The sequence below is a fragment of the Motacilla alba genome, unplaced genomic scaffold (genome assembly GCF_015832195.1).
Source record: "Motacilla alba alba isolate MOTALB_02 unplaced genomic scaffold, Motacilla_alba_V1.0_pri HiC_scaffold_28, whole genome shotgun sequence".
In the NCBI taxonomy this organism is placed as follows: Eukaryota; Metazoa; Chordata; class Aves; order Passeriformes; family Motacillidae; genus Motacilla; species Motacilla alba.
Genome location: NW_024037374.1, coordinates 507,869 through 533,433, shown reverse-complemented (window position 1 = coordinate 533,433; position 25,565 = coordinate 507,869). Strand labels below are relative to the sequence as shown.

General features: G+C 53.5%; 1 protein-coding gene across 1 annotated transcript in view; it reads right to left on the bottom strand.

Moving 5' to 3' along the window:
- LOC119696381 (tenascin-X-like) overlaps positions 1-25,565 on the bottom strand; it is a 35,856-nt gene that overhangs the window by 9,219 nt on the left and 1,072 nt on the right. The window contains 25 exon segments of the mRNA XM_038126097.1: positions 1,137-1,200; positions 1,202-1,473; positions 2,133-2,507; positions 3,802-4,182; positions 5,675-6,019; positions 6,734-7,093; positions 7,428-7,772; positions 8,539-8,898; positions 9,597-9,956; positions 10,676-11,035; positions 11,763-12,107; positions 12,838-13,197; positions 13,924-14,283; positions 14,983-15,327; positions 16,042-16,401; positions 16,724-17,068; positions 17,763-18,119; positions 18,884-19,240; positions 20,092-20,448; positions 20,823-21,179; positions 21,699-21,992; positions 22,341-22,430; positions 22,823-23,434; positions 24,198-24,351; positions 24,912-25,024. Of these exon segments, the coding sequence (XP_037982025.1) occupies positions 1,137-1,200; positions 1,202-1,473; positions 2,133-2,507; positions 3,802-4,182; positions 5,675-6,019; positions 6,734-7,093; positions 7,428-7,772; positions 8,539-8,898; positions 9,597-9,956; positions 10,676-11,035; positions 11,763-12,107; positions 12,838-13,197; positions 13,924-14,283; positions 14,983-15,327; positions 16,042-16,401; positions 16,724-17,068; positions 17,763-18,119; positions 18,884-19,240; positions 20,092-20,448; positions 20,823-21,179; positions 21,699-21,992; positions 22,341-22,430; positions 22,823-23,434; positions 24,198-24,351; positions 24,912-25,024 (8,028 nt within the window).

Here is a 25,565-nt window from a genome sequence, read left to right as displayed (position 1 = left end):
ACCATCGTCATCATCCATCCATCATCCATTATTCTTCCATCCTTAACCCATGTTTTTTTTGTCAGTCAGTCCTAAAATCCATTCCTCCATCCCCCTTAACTGCCCTCACCTCCTAACCCCCACCCCAACACCCCTGCCCTTACCCAGGGCACAAACCAGCCACAGGTTCAACCACACACGCTCCCATCTGGCCACCTGTGCATTCATCATCGATCTGCCCAACACAGCCAGGAGCCCCCCATCCACACCGTCAGGCCCACATCCTCCATCCTCATCATCTACCAATCTGCCATCACTCCAACCCTGAGCTGTTTCCAGTTCCCCTGGGCTGGGGTGTAGGATGGGAGGAGTTTGGAGGGGAGGAAAGATGGATGACGGATGTTAGACAGATGATGGACGGATGATGGATGGTGATGACGGAGGAGGACAGAGTCACTGTGTCGTTAGAAGGGTCAGTGGTTGATTTGATGGTGCCCGTGTCAGTGTTTACTCAATGACAGGTGGGAATGGGATGGTGGAAAGGTGCAATTGGTGCAACCATGCAGGGAAATGTGGGGAAGTATGGATGGAGCTGGAATGGAGGAAGGATCAAAGTGGGATGGAGGGAATGAGGAGGACAGGGATGAGGGAGGGGAGAGAGAGAGGGAGGGAGGGAGGAAGTGAGGAAGGAAGGGATATCCAAATATGTACCAGAAAGAGGTGGTTGCAGTAGGTGACAGTTGAACATTGAAAGGGTGATAACTGGATGGACAGAGGAATGTTTGGGTAGAAAAAATGGATGGGTGGATGGATGGATGGATGGATGGATGGATGGATGGATGGATGGAAGGATGAATGGTTGGTTGTATCCCAGTGGTCCCAGAACCATCAGTTCAGTCATTGATCCTTCCACCTACCTACTGACCAACAACCCACTATCATCTACAACTCATCATCCATCATTCATCACCCATCATCAACCATCATCCCTAATCCATCCATGGGTCCACAAATTCCTCTACTCTCCATCCCTCTGGCCTCCACATTCCCACCCACATCTCAAGCCCCAGAAGCACTTCCCAGACTCCCCAAGCTTGAAGGACCATGTGAGAGCTTCAATGCTCCATAGGTGCAGATGCGGTCTGAGCCCCCCTCACCTGTCACGACATCCGTGGACATGTGGTCAATCCTCTTCCCACCTTGCAACCCGTAGAGGTGGAAGCTGGTACCGGCGGGAAGGGGACAGCCCTGGCACAGTCACTGAGCGAGACCCACCATCGATGGGCAGGGCCTGGGGCTGGCCCTGGGCATCCCGGTACTGCAGCATGAAGGAATCAAAGGAGCCCTTGGGGACGGTCCACTGCAACTGCACAGAGCTGGGTGTGACACTGGAGACCTTCAGCTCCCCCAGCACTGCCCGTGCTGGCAGGGCATCGGATGAGATGTCCTCAGTTTTGGGCTCCTCTGAGGTCAGGGGCAGCTCCTCTTTCTTGGCTGCAGGTGTGATGGAAGAGGGTATACTGATGGGCCTGGGCATCTGCTTGTCCATCAACAAGTCCATCTATCATCCACCCAACCACTCATACATCCATCGTCAATCACTTCCCTTCATCCATCCATCCATCCATCCATCCACCCACCCATCCATCCATCCATCCATCCATCCATCCATCCATCCATCCATCTATCCATCCATTGCCATTCCATTGTCCGTGCACCATGCATTGTTCTTCCATCTTCCATCACCCATAATCATCATCCATTCACCATAACAATCATCATCATCATCATCATCATCAACATAATCATTCGTCTATCCATCCATCTCTCTACCTTGCTAACACTCCCACACATCCTCCACTACCAAGCTCGGAAACTGGGGAAAAGTGGAGCCACCTAGGAATGCAGGGATAGGTGATTGTTGATGGACAGATAATGGATCTATCCAATTAAATAATGATCATGACAATGAATGATGCTAAGTGTTGGCTAATAGGCCAGTGGAAGGGTCAATGTTTGATTGGATGATGCTGGTGTCAGTGGGTACTGAATGGCAGGTAGGGATGGGATTGGCATGGGATCCTTTGATCTCTCCATCTCTCCATCCTTAGAGCCACATCTCCAACCCTTTCACTTTCTGACCTTCCCCTCACCTGTGACAATGTCAGTGGAGACACGGTCGGTCCTCTTCCTGCCCCTCAGCCCATAGAGGTGGAAGCGGTACCGCTGGGATGGGGACAGCCCCGGCACCGTCACTGAGCGGGACCCGCCATCGATGGGCAGGGCCTGGGGCTGGCCCTGGGCATCCCGGTACTGCAGCATGAAGGAGTCAAAGGAGCCCTCGGGGACACTCCACTGTAGCTGCACAGAGTCAGGTGTGACACTGGAGGCCTTCAGCTCTCCCAGCACCACCCGCACCAGGGGGACCTCAGTTTGGGGGTGCTCAGGTTGGTTGTCCTCAGTTGGTGCGGCTTCAGTTTGGGCCTCCTCTGAGGGGGAGGGTGGCTCCTCTGGTTTGTCTGTGGCTGCTATGCAGAGGAGACAGTGGGGGGTGTGGCTGTTCACATGTTCATTTATATCTCCATCCATCATCTACCCAACCATCCCACCACCCATTGTCCATAACTGCCTGCCATCCATCCATCCATCCATCCATCCATCCATCCATCCATCCATCCATCCATCCATCCATCCCACCACCCACCCAACAGCTAACCCAACCCCCCACCCAATACTACATTCATCTGTTTCTTTTCCTCCACACTCCGCCATTGCCTCCACTCCTCCCAGCCCCCACTTCCCATGGACAATCTTCTGTCCATCTGTGGTGGTGTTTATAGGGGTCCCAGGATGAGGGAAGAGATGAGAATGTTGATTTTATGTTTTAGGAGGTTTGATTTATTATTTTATGATATATATTATATTAAAAATGTTATATTAAAATTATACTAAAAGAATAGAGATAAAGGATTTATTAGAAGGTGAGATAGGAATAGAAAGGAATAGAAAGGAATGAATAATAAAGTTTTGTGATTGACTAGAGAGTCTGATTTAGTTGTGGTTTTGATTGGTTATTAAGGAGAAATACTTAACATGGACCAATCACAGATGCACCTGTTGCATTCCACAGCAGCAGATAATTATTGTTTATATTTCTTTCCTGAGGCTCTTCAGCTTCTCAGGAGAAGAAAATTTTAGCAAAGGATTTTCATACAAATGTCGTGGTGATATCCATCAAGACACGTATCTGGACAGCAGGAACCCTCCCTCCATCCTTCCATCCATCCATCCATCCATCCATCCATCCATCCATCCATCCATCCATCCATCCTTCCATCCATCCATCCATCCATCCATCCATCCATCCATCCATCCATCCATCCATCCATCCATCTATCCCACCTTCCCAACCACCCATCAACCCATCCACCTACTTCCTTCAATTTGGACAGGAACCCACCCAACATCCAGACCAGAATTTGTAAAACCATTCACTTGTTCATCCTTCATGGACAGAAAATCATGGTGATGATGATGATGGATGGTGATAATGGATATTACTGATGGTCATGCATAGTTGATGATGATGATGAATCATGATGATGGATGACGGTGATAATGATGGATGATGGAGGGTGTTGTTCAATAGGTCAGTGGAAGGGTTGATGGTTGACTAGATGATGCCAGACTAAAAAAGAGCTTGATGTGCAATGGGGATGGGATGGGAATGGAAACACTTGATTCATCCATCCCTTGATGTCTCTACCGCTTGATCCCTCCATCTATCTCTCATCCCATCTTTCCTCTTACTTTCCCACTCACCTGTGCTGGTGTTGATGGAAACGTGGTCAATCCTTTTCCCTCTGTGCATCCCGTAGAGGTAGAAGCGGTACTGCTGTGAAGGGGAGAGCCCTGGCACTGTCACGGAGAGCAACCTGCCATCGATGGGCATGGCCTGGGGCTGGCCCTGGGCATCCCGATACTGCAGCATGAAGGAGTCAAAGGAGCCCTCAGGGACACTCCACTGCAGCCCCACAGAGTCAGGTGTGATACTGGACACCTTCAGCTCTCCCAACACTGCTCTTGCCAAGGGGGCCTCAGTTTGGGAGTGCTCATGTTTGTGGTCCTGAGCTGTGGGGGCCTCAGTCGTGGAGGCCTTATTTGTGGTGTCCATTGAGGGTGGGGGCAGATCCTCTGGGTCAGCTACAGAAACAACAGAGACAGGACAACGATGGGTTTGGGCATTGGTATGTCCATCCATATGTCCATCCATCATCCGCCCAACTATCCATTATCCACCATGAACCATTTCCTCCCAGTCCCTTCTCACCATTCCCTCCACACCCATCACAGAGCACCCATTGACTCCAGGCCCATTCAATCACTGACTCTTCCATGGACTTACTGATTAGCATCTGCCATCATTCACCATCTTCATCATTGTCAGATTCATCATCATGCATCATCTTGATTCATCCAATACCTATCCATCCATCCATCGAAACATCAGCCCCTCCATCAAACTACCCTCCCACGGTTCCAGTCATCTTTTAATCTCTAACCTGCCTCCAGTTTTCCTGACCAATTCCACCCATTGCTCCTCCCCCTCCACATCACCATCCACCATCAAGCAGTCACAAGTCCCAGAAAACATCTGCTTAATAATTGATACTTCCTGCCTGCCTGTTGACCAACAACCCCCATCACCCATTTATCCATCCAGGCATCCATGCATCAATCTCTCTCTCTCAAACTCAGTGTTCATAGTGGAACCTCACAGTCCATCCATCCAGACTTCTTCAGCGACCCACTTATTGATCAGTATGTTTGTTCAGTCACCATTCATCCATTCCAACCAACCCTCCATTCATCTGATCCCCATCCAGTTCTTCGGGCATCGAATGATCATCATTTTCATCTGTCCAACCTCCTCCTCATGATTCCACCCAAAACTACACAAATGCATCCATCATCAATGTCTCCATCCATCTCCATGTCAATCTCTCCACCTTTACAAACATCTCTCCAACTCCTCTCCCTTCTAAGATTTCCTGTCACCTCTTATGACATTGGTGGAGACACAGTCAATCCTTTTCCCTCCATGCAGCCCATACAGACGGAAGCGGTACAGATGACATGAAGAAAGCCCCAGCACTTTAACTGAGTGGGACTTGCATTGACCAGCGGGGTCTGGGGCTGGTCCTGGGCATCCCAGAATTACAGCATAAAGGAGTCAAAGAGGTCCTCAGGGCTATTCTGCAATAGCTCCACAGAGCTGGGGGTGACACTGGAGACTCTTAGAAATCCTAGAACCACACACAAAAAGTGTCTCAAGTAGGGAAGCCTCAGATGGGGGGTCCTCAGGTCAGGGCTTCTCTTAGGATAGGCACAGCTACACTGGCTGTGCTGTAGCTGCAATGCAGAGAGGATGGTGATAGGCATAGGAATGCTTTTGTACCACCAAACATCCAACACACTAGTGACTCCATCCATCCATCCATCCATCCATCCATCCATCCATCCATCCATCCATCCATCCATCCATTCATACCTCTATTGCTATACTCCTCCACCACTCCATGTCTTCCTCCAATCACCCATTCCTCCATTCCTTCACTCCTCCATCTCTCCATATAGCCATTATTATTCATCCATACATCCAGCCACCCTTCCTCCTCATATCCTTTTCCATTACCTGTCACAACCTCGGTGGAAACATGGTCAATCTTCTTCCTGCCCCTCAGCCCATAGAGGTGGAAGCGGTACCGCTGGGAAGGGGACAGCCCCGGCACCATCACTGAGCGGGACCCGCCATCGACGGGCAGGGCCTGGGGCTGGCCCTGGGCATCCCGGTACTGCAGCATGAAGGAATCAAAGTGGCCCTCAGGGACACTCCAATGCAGCTGCACAGAGTCGGGTGTGACACTGGAGACTCTCAGCTCCCCCAGCACGGCTCTTGCTGGGAGTGCCTCAGAGGCCGGAGACTCAGTTTTGGGCTTCTCCTGTTGGGGCTCCTCTGAGGGCAAGGGTTCTTCACTGGCTGCATTGGAGAGAAGATGGTAATGGGCAAGGGCATCCATGTGTTCCTCCAAATGTCCATCCCACCACACAGCGACCATCCATCTATTCACCCATGTGTCCATCCATTGGATCATCCATCCTTTGGATCATCCTTCCATCCATCCATCCATCCATCCATCCATCCATCCATCCATCCATTCATCCATCCTTCCTTCCATCCATCCATCCATCCATGAATCCATCCTTCCTTCCATCCCTCCCTCCATCCTTCCATTCTTCTCATCACACACCCAACATCCAACACAACCCCCTGGACAGTTCCGCATCACAACCTCTATGCCTCCATTTTATCACAACTCTCCCTGCCTTCACCCCACCCCCCCCATCCCCATTTCCCATCGACAACCTTCCATTCATCCATCACTGAATCCCTCCTTGATGGACTGAGGATGAGGGAAGCATGGAAAGATGATGGATACATGATAACTGATGGATGATGGTGATGGCAATACATGGTAGAGGAAGATGATGGGTGACAATGGATAATTGATGGCTGCTGCTGGTGGATGATGGATGATGGAAGGTGCTAGCCAACAGGCTGGTGGAAGAAGGGTTGATGGTTGATCAGATGGTGCTGAGTCAATGTCTGCTCGCTGGTGGGTATGTGATGGGCATGGGATCCCTTGATGCCTCCATGTCATGATCCTTCCATCCCTTTGACCTTCCGCCTCACCTGTGACAGTGTCAGTAGAGACACGGTCAATCCTGTTGCCTCCACGCAGCCCATAGAGGTGGAAGCGGTACCGGCGGGAAGGGGACAGCCCCGGCACCGTCACGGAGCGAGACCCGCCATCGACAGGCAGGGCCTGGGGCTGGCCCTGGGCATCCCGGTACTGCAGCATAAAGGAGTCAAAGGAGCCCCTGGGGACCGTCCAGTGCAGCTGCACAGAGCTGGGGGTGACGCTTGAGACCCTCAGGTCTTCCAGCACCGCCTGTGCTGGAGTGGCTGTAGATGTGGGGGCCTCAGTTTGGGGTTTCCCATGCTGCGGTTCCTCTGTGGGCGGGGGCAGTTCTTCTGGCTCTTCTGCAGCTCCTATGGAGACAGGATGGTGGTGCATTCCTTACATCCAAACATTCATCCACCACCTGCCAACATGCACATTCAACCACACTTCCGTATTCTGGACAATCCATCCATCCCTCCATCCATCCATCCATACATCCACACATCCATCCAACCATCCATCCATCCATCCATTCATCCATCCATCAATCCATCCATCCATCCATCCATTCCTGTATTCCTGCATCCCTCCACCCCTTCCTCCAATCACCCATTTCTGCTTCACCTCTCCATCTCTCCATATAGCCATTATTCTTCTTCCATACATCCAGCCACCCTTCCTCCTCATATCCATTTCCATTACCTGTCACAACCTCGGTGGAAATATGGTCAATCTTCTTCCTGCCCCTCAGCCCATAGAGGTGGAAGCGGTACCGCTGGGAAAGGGACAGCCCCGGCACCGTCACTGAGCGGGACCCGCCATCGATGGGCAGGGCCTGGGGCTGGCCCTGGGCATCCCGGTACTGCAGCATGAAGGAATCAAAGTGGCCCTCGGGGACGCTCCAATGGAGCTGCACAGAGTCGGGTGTCACACTGGAGACTCTCAGCTCCCCCAGCACGGCTCTTGCTGGGAGTGCCTCAGAGGCCGGGGACTCAGTTTTGGGCTTCTCCTGTTGGGGCTCCTCTGAGGGCAAGGGTTCTTCACTGGCTGCATTGGAGAGAAGATGGTAATGGGCAAGGGCATCCATGTGTTCCTCCAAATGTCCATCCCACCACACAGCGACCATCCATCTATTCACCCATGTGTCCATCCATTGGATCATCCATCCTTTGGATCATCCATCCATCCATCCATCCATCCATCCATCCATCCATCCATCCATCCATCCATCCATCCATCCTTCCTTCCTTCCATCCATCCATCCATCCATCCATCCATCCATCCATCCATCCATCCGTCCGTCCGTCCATCCATCCATCCATCCTTCCTTCCATCCATCCATCCATCCATCCATTCTTCTCATCACACACCCAACATCCAACACAACCCCCTGGACAGTTCCGCATCACAACCTCTATGCCTCCATTTTATCTCAACTCTCCCTGCCTTCACCCCCCCACCCCCATTTCCCATGGACAACCTTCCATTCATCCATCACTGAATCCATCCTTGATGGATAGAGGATGAGGGAAGCATGGAAAGATGATGGATACATGATAACTGATGGATGATGGTGATGGCAATACATGGTAGAGGAAGATGATGGGTGACAATGGATAATTGATGGTTGCTGCTGCTGCTGGTGGATGATGGATGATGGAAGGTGCTAGCCAACAGGCTGGTGGAAGAAGGGTTGATGGTTGATCAGATGGTGCTGAGTCAATGTCTGCTCGCTGGTGGGTATGTGATGGGCATGGGATCCCTTGATGCCTCCATGTCATGATCCTTCCATCCCTTTGACCTTCCGCCTCACCTGTGACAGTGTCAGTAGAGACACGGTCAATCCTTTTGCCTCCACGCAGCCCATAGAGGTGGAAGCGGTACCGGCGGGATGGGGACAGCCCCGGCACCGTCACGGAGCGAGACCCCCCATCGACAGGCAGGGCCTGGGGCTGGCCCTGGGCATCCCGGTACTGCAGCATAAAGGAGTCAAAGGAGCCCCTGGGGACAGTCCAGTGCAGCTGCACAGAGCTGGGGGTGACGCTTGAGACCCTCAGGTCTTCCAGCACCGCCTGTGCTGGAATGGCCGCAGATGTGGGGGCCTCAGTTTGGGGTTTCCCATGCTGCGGTTCCTCTGTGGGCTCGGGCAGTTCTTCTGGCTCTTCTGCAGCTCCTATGGAGACAGGATGGTGGTGCATTCCTTACATCCAAACAGTCATCCACCACCTGCCAACACACACATTCACCCAGACATCTGTATCCTGGACCATCCATGCATCCATCCATGCATCCATCTCTGCATCCATCTAGCCATCCATCCATCCATCCACCCATCCATCCATTCATCCATCCATCCATCCATCCATCCATCCATCCATCCATCCATCCATCCATCTAACCATCCATCCAGTCATATTTTTTTTCACACACTTTTTCCTTCAACTCTTTCTTTAATTTCAACCTCCATTTGATCATCCAACCACCCAACCACCGATCTGACCTGATCTGCTCTGTCAAACACCTGACAATCCGCTCTAAAAGGAATCATGCATCATCCATCTTTATCCACCCTGTTTCCTTCAGTCAGTCCTTGAATCCAATCCACCATCCACACTCTCATTCCCAGGCACCTCCCAAAACCAGGACACAAACCAGTCACTGGCTCAGCCAAAAATCCACTGTCCATCCATCCATCCATCCATCCATCCATCCATCCATCCATCCATCCATTCCTGTATTCCTCCACCCATATGTCCCTCCATCCCTTCCGCCAATCACCCATTCCTCCTTCACCGCTCCATCTCTCCATATAGCCATTACTTTTCATCCATACATCCACCCACGCCTCCTCCTCATATCCTTTTCCATTACCTGTCACAACCTCGGTGGAAACATGGTCAATCTTCTTCCTGCCCCTCAGCCCATAGAGGTGGAAGCGGTACCGCTGGGAAGGGGACAGCCCCGGCACCGTCACTGAGCGGGACCCGCCATCGACGGGCAGGGCATGGGGCTGGCCCTGGGCATCCCGGTACTGCAGCATGAAGGAGTCAAAGGAGCCCCTGGGGACGCTCCAATGCAGCTGCACAGAGCTGGGGGTGACACTTGAGACCCTCAGGTCTTCCAGCACCGCCTGTGCTGGAGTGGCTGCAGATGTGGGGGCCTCAGTTTGGGGTTTCCCATGTTGCGGTTCCTCTGTGGGCTCGGGCAGTTCTTCTGGCTCTTCTGTAGCTCCTATGGAGACAGGATGGTGGTGCATTCCTTACATCCAAACATTCATCCACCACCTGCCAACACACACATTCACCCACACTTCCATATTCTGGACCATCCATCCCTCCATCCATCCATCCATCCATCCATCCATCCATCCATCCATCCATCCATCCACACATCCATCTAAACAGCCATCCATCCATCCATCCATCCATCCATCCATCCATCCATCCATCCATCCATCCATCCATCCAGTCATATTTCTTTTCACACACTTTTTCCTTCAACTCTTTCTTTAATTTCAACCTCCATTTGATCATCCAACCACCCAACCACCGATCTGATCTGATCTGCTCTGTCAAACACCTGACAATCGGCCTTAAAAGCAATCATGCATCATCCATCTTTATCCACCCTCTTTCCTTCAGTCAGTCCTTGAATCCAATCCACCATCCACACTCTCATTCCCAGGCACCTCCCAAAACCAGGACACAAACCAGTCACTGGCTCAGCCAAAAATCCACTGTCCATCCATCCATCCATCCATCCATGCATCCATCCATCCATCAATCCATCCTTCCATCCAATCCATCCATTCGTCCATTCCTGTATTCCTGCATCCCTCCACCCCTTCCTCCAATCACCCATTCCTCCTTCACCGCTCCATCTCTCCATATAGCCATTATTCTTCATCCATACATCCACCCATGCCTCCTCCTCATATCCTTTTCCATTACCTGTCACAACCTCGGTGGAAACATGGTCAATCTTCTTCCTGCCCCTCAGCCCATAGAGGTGGAAGCGGTACCGCTGGGAAGGGGACAGCCCCGGCACCGTCACTGAGCGGGACCCGCCATCGACGGGCAGGGCATGGGGCTGGCCCTGGGCATCCCGGTACTGCAGCATGAAGGAGTCAAAGGAGCCCCTGGGGACGCTCCAATGCAGCTGCACAGAGCTGGGGGTGACACTTGAGACCCTCAGGTCTTCCAGCACCGCCTGTGCTGGAGTGGCTGCAGATGTGGGGGCCTCAGTTTGGGGTTTCCCATGTTGCGGTTCCTCTGTGGGCTCGGGCAGTTCTTCTGGCTCTTCTGTAGCTCCTATGGAGACAGGATGGTGGTGCATTCCTTACATCCAAACATTCATCCACCACCTGCCAACACACACATTCACCCACACTTCCATATTCTGGACCATCCATCCCTCCATCCATCCATCCATCCATCCATCCATCCATCCATCCATCCATCCATCCATCCATCCATCCACACATCCATCTAAACAGCCATCCATCCATCCATCCATCCATCCATCCATCCATCCATCCATCCATCCATCCATCCAGTCATATTTCTTTTCACACACTTTTTCCTTCAACTCTTTCTTTAATTTCAACCTCCATTTGATCATCCAACCACCCAACCACCGATCTGATCTGATCTGCTCTGTCAAACACCTGACAATCGGCCTTAAAAGCAATCATGCATCATCCATCTTTATCCACCCTCTTTCCTTCAGTCAGTCCTTGAATCCAATCCACCATCCACACTCTCATTCCCAGGCACCTCCCAAAACCAGGACACAAACCAGTCACTGGCTCAGCCAAAAATCCACTGTCCATCCATCCATCCATCCATCCATGCATCCATCCATCCATCAATCCATCCTTCCATCCAATCCATCCATTCGTCCATTCCTGTATTCCTGCATCCCTCCACCCCTTCCTCCAATCACCCATTCCTCCTTCACCGCTCCATCTCTCCATATAGCCATTATTCTTCATCCATACATCCACCCATGCCTCCTCCTCATATCCTTTTCCATTACCTGTCACAACCTCGGTGGAAACATGGTCAATCTTCTTCCTGCCCCTCAGCCCATAGAGGTGGAAGCGGTACCGCTGGGAAGGGGACAGCCCCGGCACCGTCACTGAGCGGGACCCGCCATCGACGGGCAGGGCCTGGGACTGGCCCTGGGCATCCCGGTACTGCAGCATGAAGGAATCAAAGTGGCCCTCGGGGACGCTCCAATGGAGCTGCACAGAGTCGGGTGTCACACTGGAGACTCTCAGCTCCCCCAGCACGGCTCTTGCTGGGAGTGCCTCAGAGGCCGGGGACTCAGTTTTGGGCTTCTCCTGTTGGGGCTCCTCTGAGGGCAAGGGTTCTTCACTGGCTGCATTGGAGAGAAGATGGTAATGGGCAAGGGCATCCATGTGTTCCTCCAAATGTCCGTCCCACCACACAGCAACCATCCATCTATTCACCCATGTGTCCATCCATTGGATCATCCATCCTTTGGATCATCCATCCATCCATCCATCCATCCATCCATCCATCCATCCATCCATGAATCCATCCTTCCTTCCATCCATCCATCCATCCATCCATGAATCCATCCTTCCTTCCATCCATCCATCCATCCATCCATCCTTCCATTCTTCTCATCACACACCCAACATCCAACACAACCCCCTGGACAGTTCCGCATCACAACCTCTATGCCTCCATGCCTCCATTTTATCACAACTCTCCCTGCCTTCACCCCCCCACCCCCATTTCCCATGGACAACCTTCCATTCATCCATCACTGAATCCATCCTTGATGGATAGAGGATGAGGGAAGCATGGAAAGATGATGGATACATGATAACTGATGGATGATGGTGATGGCAATACATGGTAGAGGAAGATGATGGGTGACAATGGATAATTGATGGTTGCTGCTGCTGCTGGTGGATGATGGATGATGGAAGGTGCTAGCCAACAGGCTGGTGGAAGAAGGGTTGATGGTTGATCAGATGGTGCTGAGTCAATGTCTGCTCGCTGGTGGGTATGTGATGGGCATGGGATCCCTTGATGCCTCCATGTCATGATCCTTCCATCCCTTTGACCTTCCGCCTCACCTGTGACAGTGTCAGTAGAGACACGGTCAATCCTCTTGCCTCCACGCAGCCCATAGAGGTGGAAGCGGTACCGGCGGGATGGGGACAGCCCCGGCACCGTCACGGAGCGAGACCCGCCATCGACAGGCAGGGCCTGGGGCTGGCCCTGGGCATCCCGGTACTGCAGCATAAAGGAGTCAAAGGAGCCCCTGGGGACAGTCCAGTGCAGCTGCACAGAGCTGGAGGTGATGCTTGAGACCCTCAGGTCTTCCAGCACCGCCTGTGCTGGAATGGCTGTAGATGTGGGGGCCTCAGTTTGGGGTTTCCCATGCTGCGGTTCCTCTGTGGGCTCGGGCAGTTCTTCTGGCTCTTCTGCAGCTCCTATGGAGACAGGATGGTGGTGCATTCCTTACATCCAAACAGTCATCCACCACCTGCCAACACACACATTCACCCAGACATCTGTATCCTGGACCATCCATGCATCCATCCATGCATCCATCTCTGCATCCATCTAGCCATCCATCCATCCATCCACCCATCCATCCATTCATCCATCCATCCATCCATCCATCCATCCATCCATCCATCCATCCATCCATCCATCCATCCATCCATCCATCTAACCATCCATCCAGTCATATTTTTTTTCACACACTTTTTCCTTCAACTCTTTCTTTAATTTCAACCTCCATTTGATCATCCAACCACCCAACCACCGATCTGATCTGATCTGCTCTGTCAAACACCTGACAATCCGCTCTAAAAGGAATCATGCATCATCCATCTTTATCCACCCTGTTTCCTTCAGTCAGTCCTTGAATCCAATCCACCATCCACACTCTCATTCCCAGGCACCTCCCAAAACCAGGACACAAACCAGTCACTGGCTCAGCCAAAAATCCACTGTCCATCCATCCATCCATCCATCCATCCATCCATCCATCCATCCATCCATCCATCCATTCCTGTATTCCTCCACCCATATGTCCCTCCATCCCTTCCGCCAATCACCCATTCCTCCTTCACCGCTCCATCTCTCCATATAGCCATTACTTTTCATCCATACATCCACCCACGCCTCCTCCTCATATCCTTTTCCATTACCTGTCACAACCTCGGTGGAAACATGGTCAATCTTCTTCCTGCCCCTCAGCCCATAGAGGTGGAAGCGGTACCGCTGGGAAGGGGACAGCCCCGGCACCGTCACTGAGCGGGACCCGCCATCGACGGGCAGGGCCTGGGGCTGGCCCTGGGCATCCCGGTACTGCAGCGTGAAGGAGTCAAAGGAGCCCCTGGGGACGCTCCAATGCAGCTGCACAGAGCTGGGGGTGACACTTGAGACCCTCAGGTCTTCCAGCACCGCCTGTGCTGGAATGGCTGTAGATGTGGGGGCCTCAGTTTGGGGTTTCCCATGTTGCGGTTCCTCTGTGGGCGGGGGCAGTTCTTCTGGCTCTTCTGTAGCTCCTATGGAGACAGGATGGTGGTGCATTCCTTACATCCAAACATTCATCCACCACCTGCCAACACACACATTCACCCACACTTCCATATTCTGGACCATCCATCCCTCCATCCATCCATCCATCCATCCATCCATCCATCCATCCACACATCCATCTAAACAGCCATCCATCCATCCATCCATCCATCCATCCATCCATCCATCCATCCATCCATCCAGTCATATTTCTTTTCACACACTTTTTCCTTCAACTCTTTCTTTAATTTCAACCTCCATTTGATCATCCAACCACCCAACCACCGATCTGATCTGATCTGCTCTGTCAAACACCTGACAATCGGCCTTAAAAGCAATCATGCATCATCCATCTTTATCCACCCTCTTTCCTTCAGTCAGTCCTTGAATCCAATCCACCATCCACACTCTCATTCACAGGCACCTCCCAAAACCAGGACACAAACCAGTCACTGGCTCAGCCAAAAATCCACTGTCCATCCATCCATCCATCCATCCATGCATCCATCCATCCATCAATCCATCCTTCCATCCAATCCATCCATTCGTCCATTCCTGTATTCCTGCATCCCTCCACCCCTTCCTCCAATCACCCATTCCTCCTTCACCGCTCCATCTCTCCATATAGACATTATTCTTCATCCATACATCCACCCATGCCTCCTCCTCATATCCTTTTCCATTACCTGTCACAACCTCGGTGGAAACATGGTCAATCTTCTTCCTGCCCCTCAGCCCATAGAGGTGGAAGCGGTACCGCTGGGAAGGGGACAGCCCCGGCACCGTCACTGAGCGGGACCCGCCATCGACGGGCAGGGCCCGGGGCTGGCCCTGGGCATCCCGGTACTGCAGCATGAAGGAATCAAAGTGGCCCTCGGGGACGCTCCAATGCAGCTGCACAGAGTCGGGTGTCACACTGGAGACTCTCAGCTCCCCCAGCACGGCTCTTGCTGGGAGTGCCTCAGAGGCCGGGGACTCAGTTTTGGGCTTCTCCTGTTGGGGCTCCTCTGAGGGCAAGGGTTCTTCACTGGCTGCATTGGAGAGAAGATGGTAATGGGCAAGGGCATCCATGTGTTCCTCCAAATGTCCGTCCCACCACACAGCAACCATCCATCTATTCACCCATGTGTCCATCCATTGGATCATCCATCCTTTGGATCATCCATCCATCCATCCATCCATCCATCCATCCATCCATCCATCCATCCATCCTTCCTTCCATCCATCCATCCATCCATGAATCCATCCTTCCTTCCATCCATCCATCCATCCATCCATCCTTCCATTCTTCTCATCACACACCCAACATCCAACACAACCCCCTGGACAGTTCCGCATCACAACCTCTATGCCTCCATTTTATCACAACTCTCCCTGCCTTCACCCCCCCACCCCCATTTCCCATGGACAACCTTCCATTCATCCATCACTGAATCCATCCTTGATGGATAGAGGATGAGGGAAGCATGGAAAGATGATGGATACATGATAACTGATGGATGATGGTGATGGCAATACATGGTAGAGGAAGATGATGGGTGACAATGGATAATTGATGGTTGCTGCTGCTGCTGGTGGATGATGGATGATGGAAGGTGCTAGCCAACAGGCTGGTGGAAGAAGGGTTGATGGTTGATCAGATGGTGCTGAGTCAATGTCTGCTCGCTGGTGGGTATGTGATGGGCATGGGATCCCTTGATGCCTCCATGTCATGATCCTTCCATCCCTTTGACCTTCCGCCTCACCTGTGACAGTGTCAGTAGAGACACGGTCAATCCTCTTGCCTCCACGCAGCCCATAGAGGTGGAAGCGGTACCGGCGGGAAGGGGACAGCCCCGGCACCGTCACGGAGCGAGACCCCCCATCGACAGGCAGGGCCTGGGGCTGGCCCTGGGCATCCCGGTACTGCAGCATAAAGGAGTCAAAGGAGCCCCTGGGGACCGTCCAGTGCAGCTGCACAGAGCTGGGGGTGACGCTTGAGACCCTCAGGTCTTCCAACACCGCCTGTGCTGGAGTGGCTGCAGATGTGGGGGCCTCAGTTTGGGGTTTCCCATGCTGTGGTTCCTCTGTGGGCTCGGGCAGTTCTTCTGGCTCTTCTGCAGCTCCTATGGAGAAGGGAAGGTGGTGTGTTCCTTACATCCAAACATCCATCCACCACCTAGCAAACCACTCATTCACCCACACTTCCATATTCTGGACCATCCATGCATCCATCCATGCATCCATCCATGCATCCATCCATCAATGCATCCATCCATCCATCCATCCTTCCATCCATCCATCCATTCCTGTATTCCTGCATCCATCCATCCCTCCATCCCTTCCTCCTATCACCCATTCCTCCTTCACCTCTCCATCTCTCCATATAGCTATTATTCTTCATCCATACATCCAGCCATGCCTCCTCCTCATATCCTTTTCCATTACCTGTCACAACCTCAGTGGAAATATGGTCAATCTTCTTCCTGCCCCTCAGCCCATAGAGGTGGAAGCGGTACCGCTGGGAAGGGGACAGCCCCGGCACCGTCACTGAGCGGGACCCGCCATCGACGGGCAGGGCCTGGGGCTGGCCCTGGGCATCCCGGTACTGCAGCATGAAGGAATCAAAGTGGCCCTCAGGGACGCTCCAATGCAGCTGCACAGAGTCGGGTGTCACACTGGAGACTCTCAGCTCCCCCAGCACGGCTCTTGCTGGGAGTGCCTCAGAGGCCGGGGACTCAGTTTTGGGCTTCTCCTGTTGGGGCTCCTCGGAGGGCAAGGGTTCTTCACTGGCTGCATTGGAGAGAAGATGGTAATGGGCAAGGGCATCCATGTGTTCCTCCGAATGTCCATCCTACCACAGAGCGACCATCCATCTATTCACCCATGTGTCCATCCATTGGATCATCCATCCTTTGGATCATCCATCCATCCATCCATCCATCCATCCATCCATCCATCCATCCATCCATCCATCCATCCTTCCATCCATCCTTCCTTCCATCCATCCATCCATCCATTCTTCCATTCTTCTCATCACACACCCAACATCCAACACAACCCCCTGGACAGTTCCGCATCACAACCTCTATGCCTCCATTTTATCACAACTCTCCCTGCCTTCACCCCCCCACCCCCATTTCCCATGGACAACCTTCCATTCATCCATCACTGAATCCATCCTTGATGGATAGAGGATGAGGGAAGCATGGAAAGATGATGGATACATGATAACTGATGGATGATGGTGATGGCAATACATGGTAGAGGAAGATGATGGGTGACAATGGATAATTGATGGTTGCTGCTGCTGCTGGTGGATGATGGATGATGGAAGGTGCTAGCCAACAGGCTGGTGGAAGAAGGGTTGATGGTTGATCAGATGGTGCTGAGTCAATGTCTGCTCGCTGGTGGGTATGTGATGGGCATGGGATCCCTTGATGCCTCCATGTCATGATCCTTCCATCCCTTTGACCTTCCGCCTCACCTGTGACAGTGTCAGTAGAGGCACGGTCAATCCTCTTGCCTCCACGCAGCCCATAGAGGTGGAAGCGGTACCGGCGGGAAGGGGACAGCCCCGGCACCGTCACGGAGCGAGACCCGCCATCGACAGGCAGGGCTTGGGGCTGGCCCTGGGCATCCCGGTACTGCAGCATAAAGGAGTCAAAGGAGCCCCTGGGGACAGTCCAGTGCAGCTGCACAGAGCTGGAGGTGATGCTTGAGACCCTCAGGTCTTCCAGCACCGCCTGTGCTGGAATGGCTGTAGATGTGGGAGCCTCAGTTTGGGGTTTCCCATGCTGCGGTTCTTCTGTGGACGGGGGCAGTTCTTCTCGCTCTTCTGCACCTTGAGAAGAGATGGTGATGTCTGTTGAAATGCCTGTGTCCCTCCAAATGTCCATCCTACCACTCAATATCCAATTCATGCATCCATCAATCCATCCACCCATCCATCCATCTGTCGTTTCATTGCCTGGACCTTTAATTCCAGCACTTAATATCTACCTGTCCAGGTAACCTTGGATCATACCATGCACCTTTTCCTTCAACTCCTTTAATTTCACACTGCATTGGGTCATCAAACTATTCAGCCACTGATTTGACATGTCAATCCCCCAGCAAATCACCCCCAATGATAATTATGCATCATCCATCTCCGCATCCATAAGTCATCCATCTGCCCATCCATCCATCTGCCCATCCATCCATCCATCCATCGTTTTCTTCATCCATCTGCCCATCCATCCATCCATCCATTGTTTATGGATGAAGAATAATGGATGGGTGGATGGAAGAACGGATGGATAGACAATGATTTATGAATGATGATGATAATGATGATGGTGGCAGTCATACATGGTCAATGAAAATTATGGATGATAATGACATATAATAGATGGATGATGATGATGATGATGATGATAGTGGATGGCAACTGTTGGTCACCCAGCCAGTGGAAGTGTCAATGATTGATTGTATGGTGCCCAAGTCAGCGTGTGCTCACTGACAGACAGGGATGGAATGGGAGTGGGATCTCTTGATCCATCCATCCATCCATCCATCCATCCATCCATCCATCCATCCATCCATTCCGCTGACCTTCCATCTCACCTGTGATAATGTCAATAGAGACGTGGTCAGTCTTCTTCCTGCCCCTCAGCCCATAGAGGTGGAAGCGGTACCGCTGGGAAGGGGACAGCCCGGGCACCGTCACTGAGCGGGACCTGCCATCAACGGGCAGGGCCTGGGGCTTGCCCTGGGCATCCCAGTACTGCAGCATGAAGGAGTCAAAGGAGCCCTCGGGGACGCTCCAATGGAGCTGCACAGAGTCGGGTGTCACACTGGAGATTCTCAGCTCCTCCAGCACTGCCCGCACCACGGGGGCCTCAGATGGGGGCGTCTCAGTTTGAAGTTTCTCATGTTTTTGCTCCTCTGAGGGCAGGAGCATCTCCTCTGGTTCTTCTGTGCCTGCAATGGAAGATGGCACGGTAATCCCTGTGTCCATCCAATCATCCATCCTCCATGCATGCAATGCATGCATCCTTCCATTTCCACTTTTATCTGCAGGACTATTCATTCCAGCACCCATCATCTACCCATCCATGTAACTAACATGCACATTTTCCTTCAACTCCTTAAATCTCACCATGCATTGGGTCATCCAACTACCCACCCACTGATCTGACATGTAAAACCATTGACTAACTGCCCCAACAGCTATCATCCATTATCCATCACCATCCATTCATTTATCCATCCATCTTATTTCCTTCAGTCAGTCCTTGAATACAATCCTGTTTGAATCTGGTTTGAATACAATCTTACACCCCTGTTCCCCTACAGTCACACCTTCACTCAGAGCAAAAGCCAGTCATGGGCTCAGCTGCATGTGCACCTGTCCAGCCACGTGTCCATTCAGCATTCATCCACTCAATCCACCCAGGAGACCACCCTCCATTGATACATCATCCATCACTATCTATGCATTCCCCACCATCCCCTTATCCTTCAATCTACCCAAGCAACTAACTCGCCCAGGAACCACCATTCATTTTCAATCATCCACCCATTCCTCATCTCTTCCTCTGTCCATTCATCTAACCATCCATCAATGCATCCATCTCTCACCTTAACCGTGCATCTATCCATGCAATCCTCCCAACACCATCCATCCATCCATCCATCCATCCATCCATCCATCCTCCATCATTCCACTCTTGCACCTCTCCATCCCTTCCTTTACCCACCCATTCCCCCATCCCTTAATCCCTCCCTCTCCCTCCCTCTAAGCACCCTCACCCCCCGACCTTCTCCCTCACCTGTCACAGCCTCAGTGGAGACATGGTCAATCTTCTTCCTGCCCCTCAGCCCATAGAGGTGGAAGCGGTACCGCTGGGAAGGGGACAGCCCCGGCACCGTCACTGAGCGGGACCCGCCATCGACGGGCAGGGCCTGGGGCTGGCCCTGGGCATCCCGGTACTGCAGCATGAAGGAGTCAAAGGAGCCCTCAGGGACGCTCCACTGTAGCTGCACAGAGTCGGGTGTCACACTGGAGACCTTCAGCTCCCCCAGCACTGCCCGCACAAGGGGTGCCTCAGATGCAGGGGACTCAGTTTGAGGTTTTTTATGTTGGGGCTTCTCTGAGGGCAGGGGCAGCTCTTCCGGCTCTGCGACAGCTGTGGTGGACAGTGGATAGTGATGGGTGTGGGAATGCTAGCGTCCGTCCAAACATCCACCCCACCACCCACCAACCAACCCATCCATTCATTCACAAAGCATACCATACACCTTTTCCTTCAACTCCTTTAATTTCACCTTGCACTGGGTCATCCAACCACCTAGTCACTGCTCTGATATGTCAAACCACCAACAAAATGCCCCCAACAAGAGTCATGCATCATCCATCTGTCCATCCATCCACTCCTGCACCTCCTTCACCCCTTCCTCAACCCACCCAATCCTCCATCCCTTGATCCTTCCATTTTTCCATGTACCCATCATCCTTCCTCCACCATCTATGCACTCTCCCACCTCTGAGCATTCCCCTTACCTGTCACGGCCTCGGTGGAGACATGATCAATCTTCTTCCTGCCCTGTAGCCCATAGAGGTGGAAGCGGTACTGCTGGGACGGGGACAGCCCTGGCACCATCACTGAATGAGACCCTCCATCAATGGGCAGGGCCTGGGGCTGGCCCTGGGCATCCCGGTACTGCAGCATGAAGGAGTCAAAGGAGCCCTCGAGGATGCTCCACTGCAGCTGCACAGAGCCGGGGCTGATGCTGGTGACCCTCAGCTCTCCCAGTGTTGCCCGTGCTGGGGAGGTATTAGATGCGGGGGCCTCAGGTTGGGATTTCTCATGTTGGGGCTCCTCTGAGGGCAAGGACAACTCCTCTGGCTCTTCTGCAGCTGTGATGGAGAGGCGATGGTGATGGGTGTGTCCATCTGAACATCCATCCATACTTTCTTCTCCTGGATCATTCATTCTGGCTTTCATCATCAACTCATCCATTCAAGCACGGTTCTTTGCAGGCAGCTTTCCCTTCAACTGATTAACTTCTCCCTCATTTGGATCATTCAGCTACCAAACCACTGATTTGATACATCAAACCTCCAGCAAATTGCCCCAACACCCATCATCCATTCACCATTGCTCATTATCATCGCCATCTATCATTACCCATCACAGTCACCATCCATCCATCCTACCATGCTGTTACCCATCCTCCACCCTTGAGCTGGCACTTGGGATTGGAGGAAACTGGGGACAACTTGGATGGAAGGATGGAGGATGGGTGATGGATGATGATGGTAACAATGGTGATGGGTGATGACGATGTCAGTGGGTTCTTGATAGCAGGTGAGGATAGGAAGAGATGGGATATGTTGATCCCTCCATCCATCATCTATTCATCCATCCACCCTCACCTGTGATGACATCAATGGAGACACGATTGATCCTCTTCTCACCCCTCAGCCCATAGAGGTGGAAGCGGTACCGCTGGGAAGGGGACAGCCCTGGCACCGTCACTGAGCGGGACCCGCCATCGATGGGCAGGGCCTGGGGCTGGCCCTGGGCATCCCGGTACTGCAGCGTGAAGGAGTCAAAGGAGCCCTCAGGGACGCTCCACTGTAGCTGCATGGAGCTGGGGGTGACACTGGTGACACTGAGGTCACCCAGGACTGGCTGGGATGGACGCAGCTCTTCTGGCTCGGCTTTGACTGCAATGGAGTGGGAACAGTGTGGGCACAGGCATCTGTCTATCCATTCACATGGCCATCCATGTCTCCAGCCCTCCCTCCATCTATCCCTCCCTTATCCCTCCACCTCTTCATCCATCCCCTCCTCCATTCATGTCTCCATTCATCAGCCTCTCCATCTCTGTAATCCATGTGCCATCCATCCATCCATCCATCCATCCATCCATCCATCCATCCATCCATCCATCCATCCATCCATCCCTCCTCTCTCCATCCCAGGTATCACAGAATCTTCTGAATTGGACAGGACCCACAAGGGTCAAGTCCAACACCTGAGCTCATCCCATCCATCAGCCCCCACATCAGTACCTGTTTTCCCCACGTCCCTCCATGGCTCCGTCAGCTTCATCCCATCCATGTCCCCCCATTCCAGCACTGGCTCCTGGTTTCCACCCTCCCCTGCCCCCAGAGAGTGTGTTACAGGACATCCCTGCCACCCCATCTCTCTCATTTCTCTCCCCAGGATGTCCCTCCTCCTGATCCCTGTTATCCTCCTCCTTTTCAGGATGCGCCTTCCACCCATCCTCCCTATCTTCCCTATTCCCCTTCCTCCATCCCCTCCATCCCAACCTCCATGGAATGTCCCTTCCCTGTCCTGTCCCGCTCCCACCATCCTCCCAAGCACCTCCCTGCATTCCCCTCACTGTGATGTTCCTTTCTCTCCATCCCCCGTGTTCCACTCTCCAGGATATCCCTCCCCTTGCACCCCCATCCCTGAGGCATCCTTTTTCCCCCTCTCCCTCCCCAGTGTCCCCACACCCTCATGGTTCAGTTGCTGCTATGACGTCCACCTGTGAGTCCTTGTCCTCTCCCAAGGGTTGGGTGCCGGCGCAGGATGTAGGCCAGGATGGCACGGGCCACCCCTGGCACTGTCTGGTTGCCACGGAGTGGGAAGTTGGTGGCCCGAAGGTGGCTCTCGAGACGCTGGAGCAAGGATCCACTGTACGTGGACAGCCGGGCCACCAGGTCCTGCAGGGAGGGGATGCCGGGGGACAGTGGGGGCCACGGGGACACTGGGGACCACTGGGGTGGAGGGGACCCTGGAAACACTGGGGATTCTGGGGACCCTGGCAGCTCTGGGAACTCTGGGGACAATGAGGACTCTGATGATCCTGGGAATTCTGGTGATGCTAGTGACTCTGGGGATTCTGGTGACATGGATGACCTTGCGGGTGCTGGGGATCCCAGGGACCCTCGAGCTACTGGAGATGCTGGAGCCTTGGGGGGTGCTGGCGACCCCAAGGACAAGTCTGGCGATATGGGTGATACTGGTGACCCTGGGGACTCCAGTGACCCTGGGGATCCTGGGGGCCCTCGGACTGATGGTGCCACTGCTGGGGATCCCAGGGAGCCCTGAGGCAACCCTGGCGACCCCTCATAGTGGGGCACAGACGGGATGAGTGCTGTGGAACAAAGGGGACACATGTCACCAACCTGTCACAGAAGGTCCCTGAGGGACATCCCTGTCCCAATCCCTGGGCCATCCCCACCCCTGTCCCCATGTCCATGTATCCCTGTATCCATGCCCATGCTACCCTTATCCCTGCTCCTCTGGCATTCCTGTTCCCATCCTTGTCCCCACCCCCTTGACTATGCCATCGCTGTCCCCAACCCCATCCTTGTGCCATCCCATCTCTGTTCAATGCCACACTGTCGCCCTACTGTCACCATCTCTGTGCCATTTCCACCCCTGTGCCATTCCTGACTACACATCTGGGCTATTCCCTTAACAGTGACACTGCGCTATCACTGTCCCCATATCTCTCATCCCTGTCCCCATGCCCATGCCAGCCCCAACCCCATTCTTGTCCTCTTGCTATCCCTGCCCCCACGGTGACCCCATGTCATCACTGTCCCCATCCCTGTGTCATCCCCGTTCCCACTGCCTGTATACCACCCTGACCCGGTCCTCATGCCACCCACTGTCCCCACTACTTTTCTTCTATCCCCATTCCCATTCCTGTCCCTGCTGTGTCCCTAACTCCATCTCTGTGCCTGCTGCCTTGTTCCCAGGTGTCCCCACGAGTGCACAGGTTCAGGACACCAGGCTCTCTCCATCCTCATCCCCATGCCATTCTCACTCTCACTCCTGTTCCTGTTGCCCCACCCCCTTCCCTGTTCCCACCTGTTCCCAGGCATCCCTGTGGTGTCCCCAGGTGTCCCCACCTGTGCGCAGACGCAGGACCCCAGGTGCCCCCAGATGCGGCCCCCGCCGGGCTTGGACCAGCAGCTCGAAGGGGCGGCCTGGAGACAGCCCTGTCACTGAGAAAGCGACAGCAGAGCTGGGCAGTTCGTGCGTTGTCATGGCCACGGGGTCATCCTGGGGACAGGGACAGTGTGAGGGGATGGGGCAAACTATGGGGACACCACAGGGAGACACATTGAGGACACACTGGGGACACCTTAGGAACATGTTGGGAACTTCAGGGACACATTGGAGACATGCTGGGGACATAGTGAGGACAGTGTGGCGACTCATTGTGGGTGTGTTGGGGGATACGTTGGGGACACCAGGGGAACACACCAGGAACATGGTGGAGACACAATAGGGAACACTGGGGACACACTGGACACAGGCTGAGGGACCACCATGGGACATACTGGGGTCACATTGGGGACATGCTGGGGGGATGCACTGGGCACATGTTTGGGACATATTGGGGGGGGCTTATACATACTTGGAACACGTAGGGGATACCATTGAGGACATCTTGGGGACATATGGGGATGGTTTGGGGACATTTTGGGGTCTTCCCATTGTGGCCACACAGGTGGCATTGGGGTCTTGCCCCTTACATGTCCCTGTTCCCCTCTGTGTCCCCTCCTGTCCCTGTCCCATCCCCATGCCCCCACCCCCATGTCTCCTGTGTCCCCACTCACCAGGGGGACAAGTGTCACCCGGTAGCCATCAGGAGGAACGAGGGGCTGCGGCCAGGTGATGCGCAGGGACGTTGGCGTGCGGGAGGCCAACTGTGGTGTTACCCAGGGCACCTCTGAGGGGACAGTGCAGGGACACCATGGGGACACCTGTGGGATGGGGATGCCCCAGGATGGGCGCACCACAGGGACACCCTGGGATGGTGCATCTAGGGGATGGACACATGCTGGGAACACCCTAGGACATGCTGGGGACATGCTGGGGTCACAACAGGATGGGGCCACTCAGGGATGGGTCACGGGGAGGCACTGAGGGGCACTAGGAGTGGCACATAGGGACACTTGGGGACACACTGAGGTGGCACGAGAACCCCCCATAGATGGGGAGAGAAGTGGGAGTGTACTGGGAGCACTGGGATGGGAGCACTGCAAGAGCTCTGAAGGGCACTGAGGAACACCTGGATAAGCACTGGTGACACCGTAGGGGCCCCTCAGGATGGGAGGGGAGGAGAGGGGACACGGGGAGCGCTGAGGTGGCGTCACTGGGAAGTCACTGAAGGAACACTGGGGGCCACCGGGAGCACTTGGGAGCCGCCGATGTCGCAGCAGGTTCCCTTCCCTTCCGGGAGGGAGCACTGAGGGGCACTGAGGCGGGGA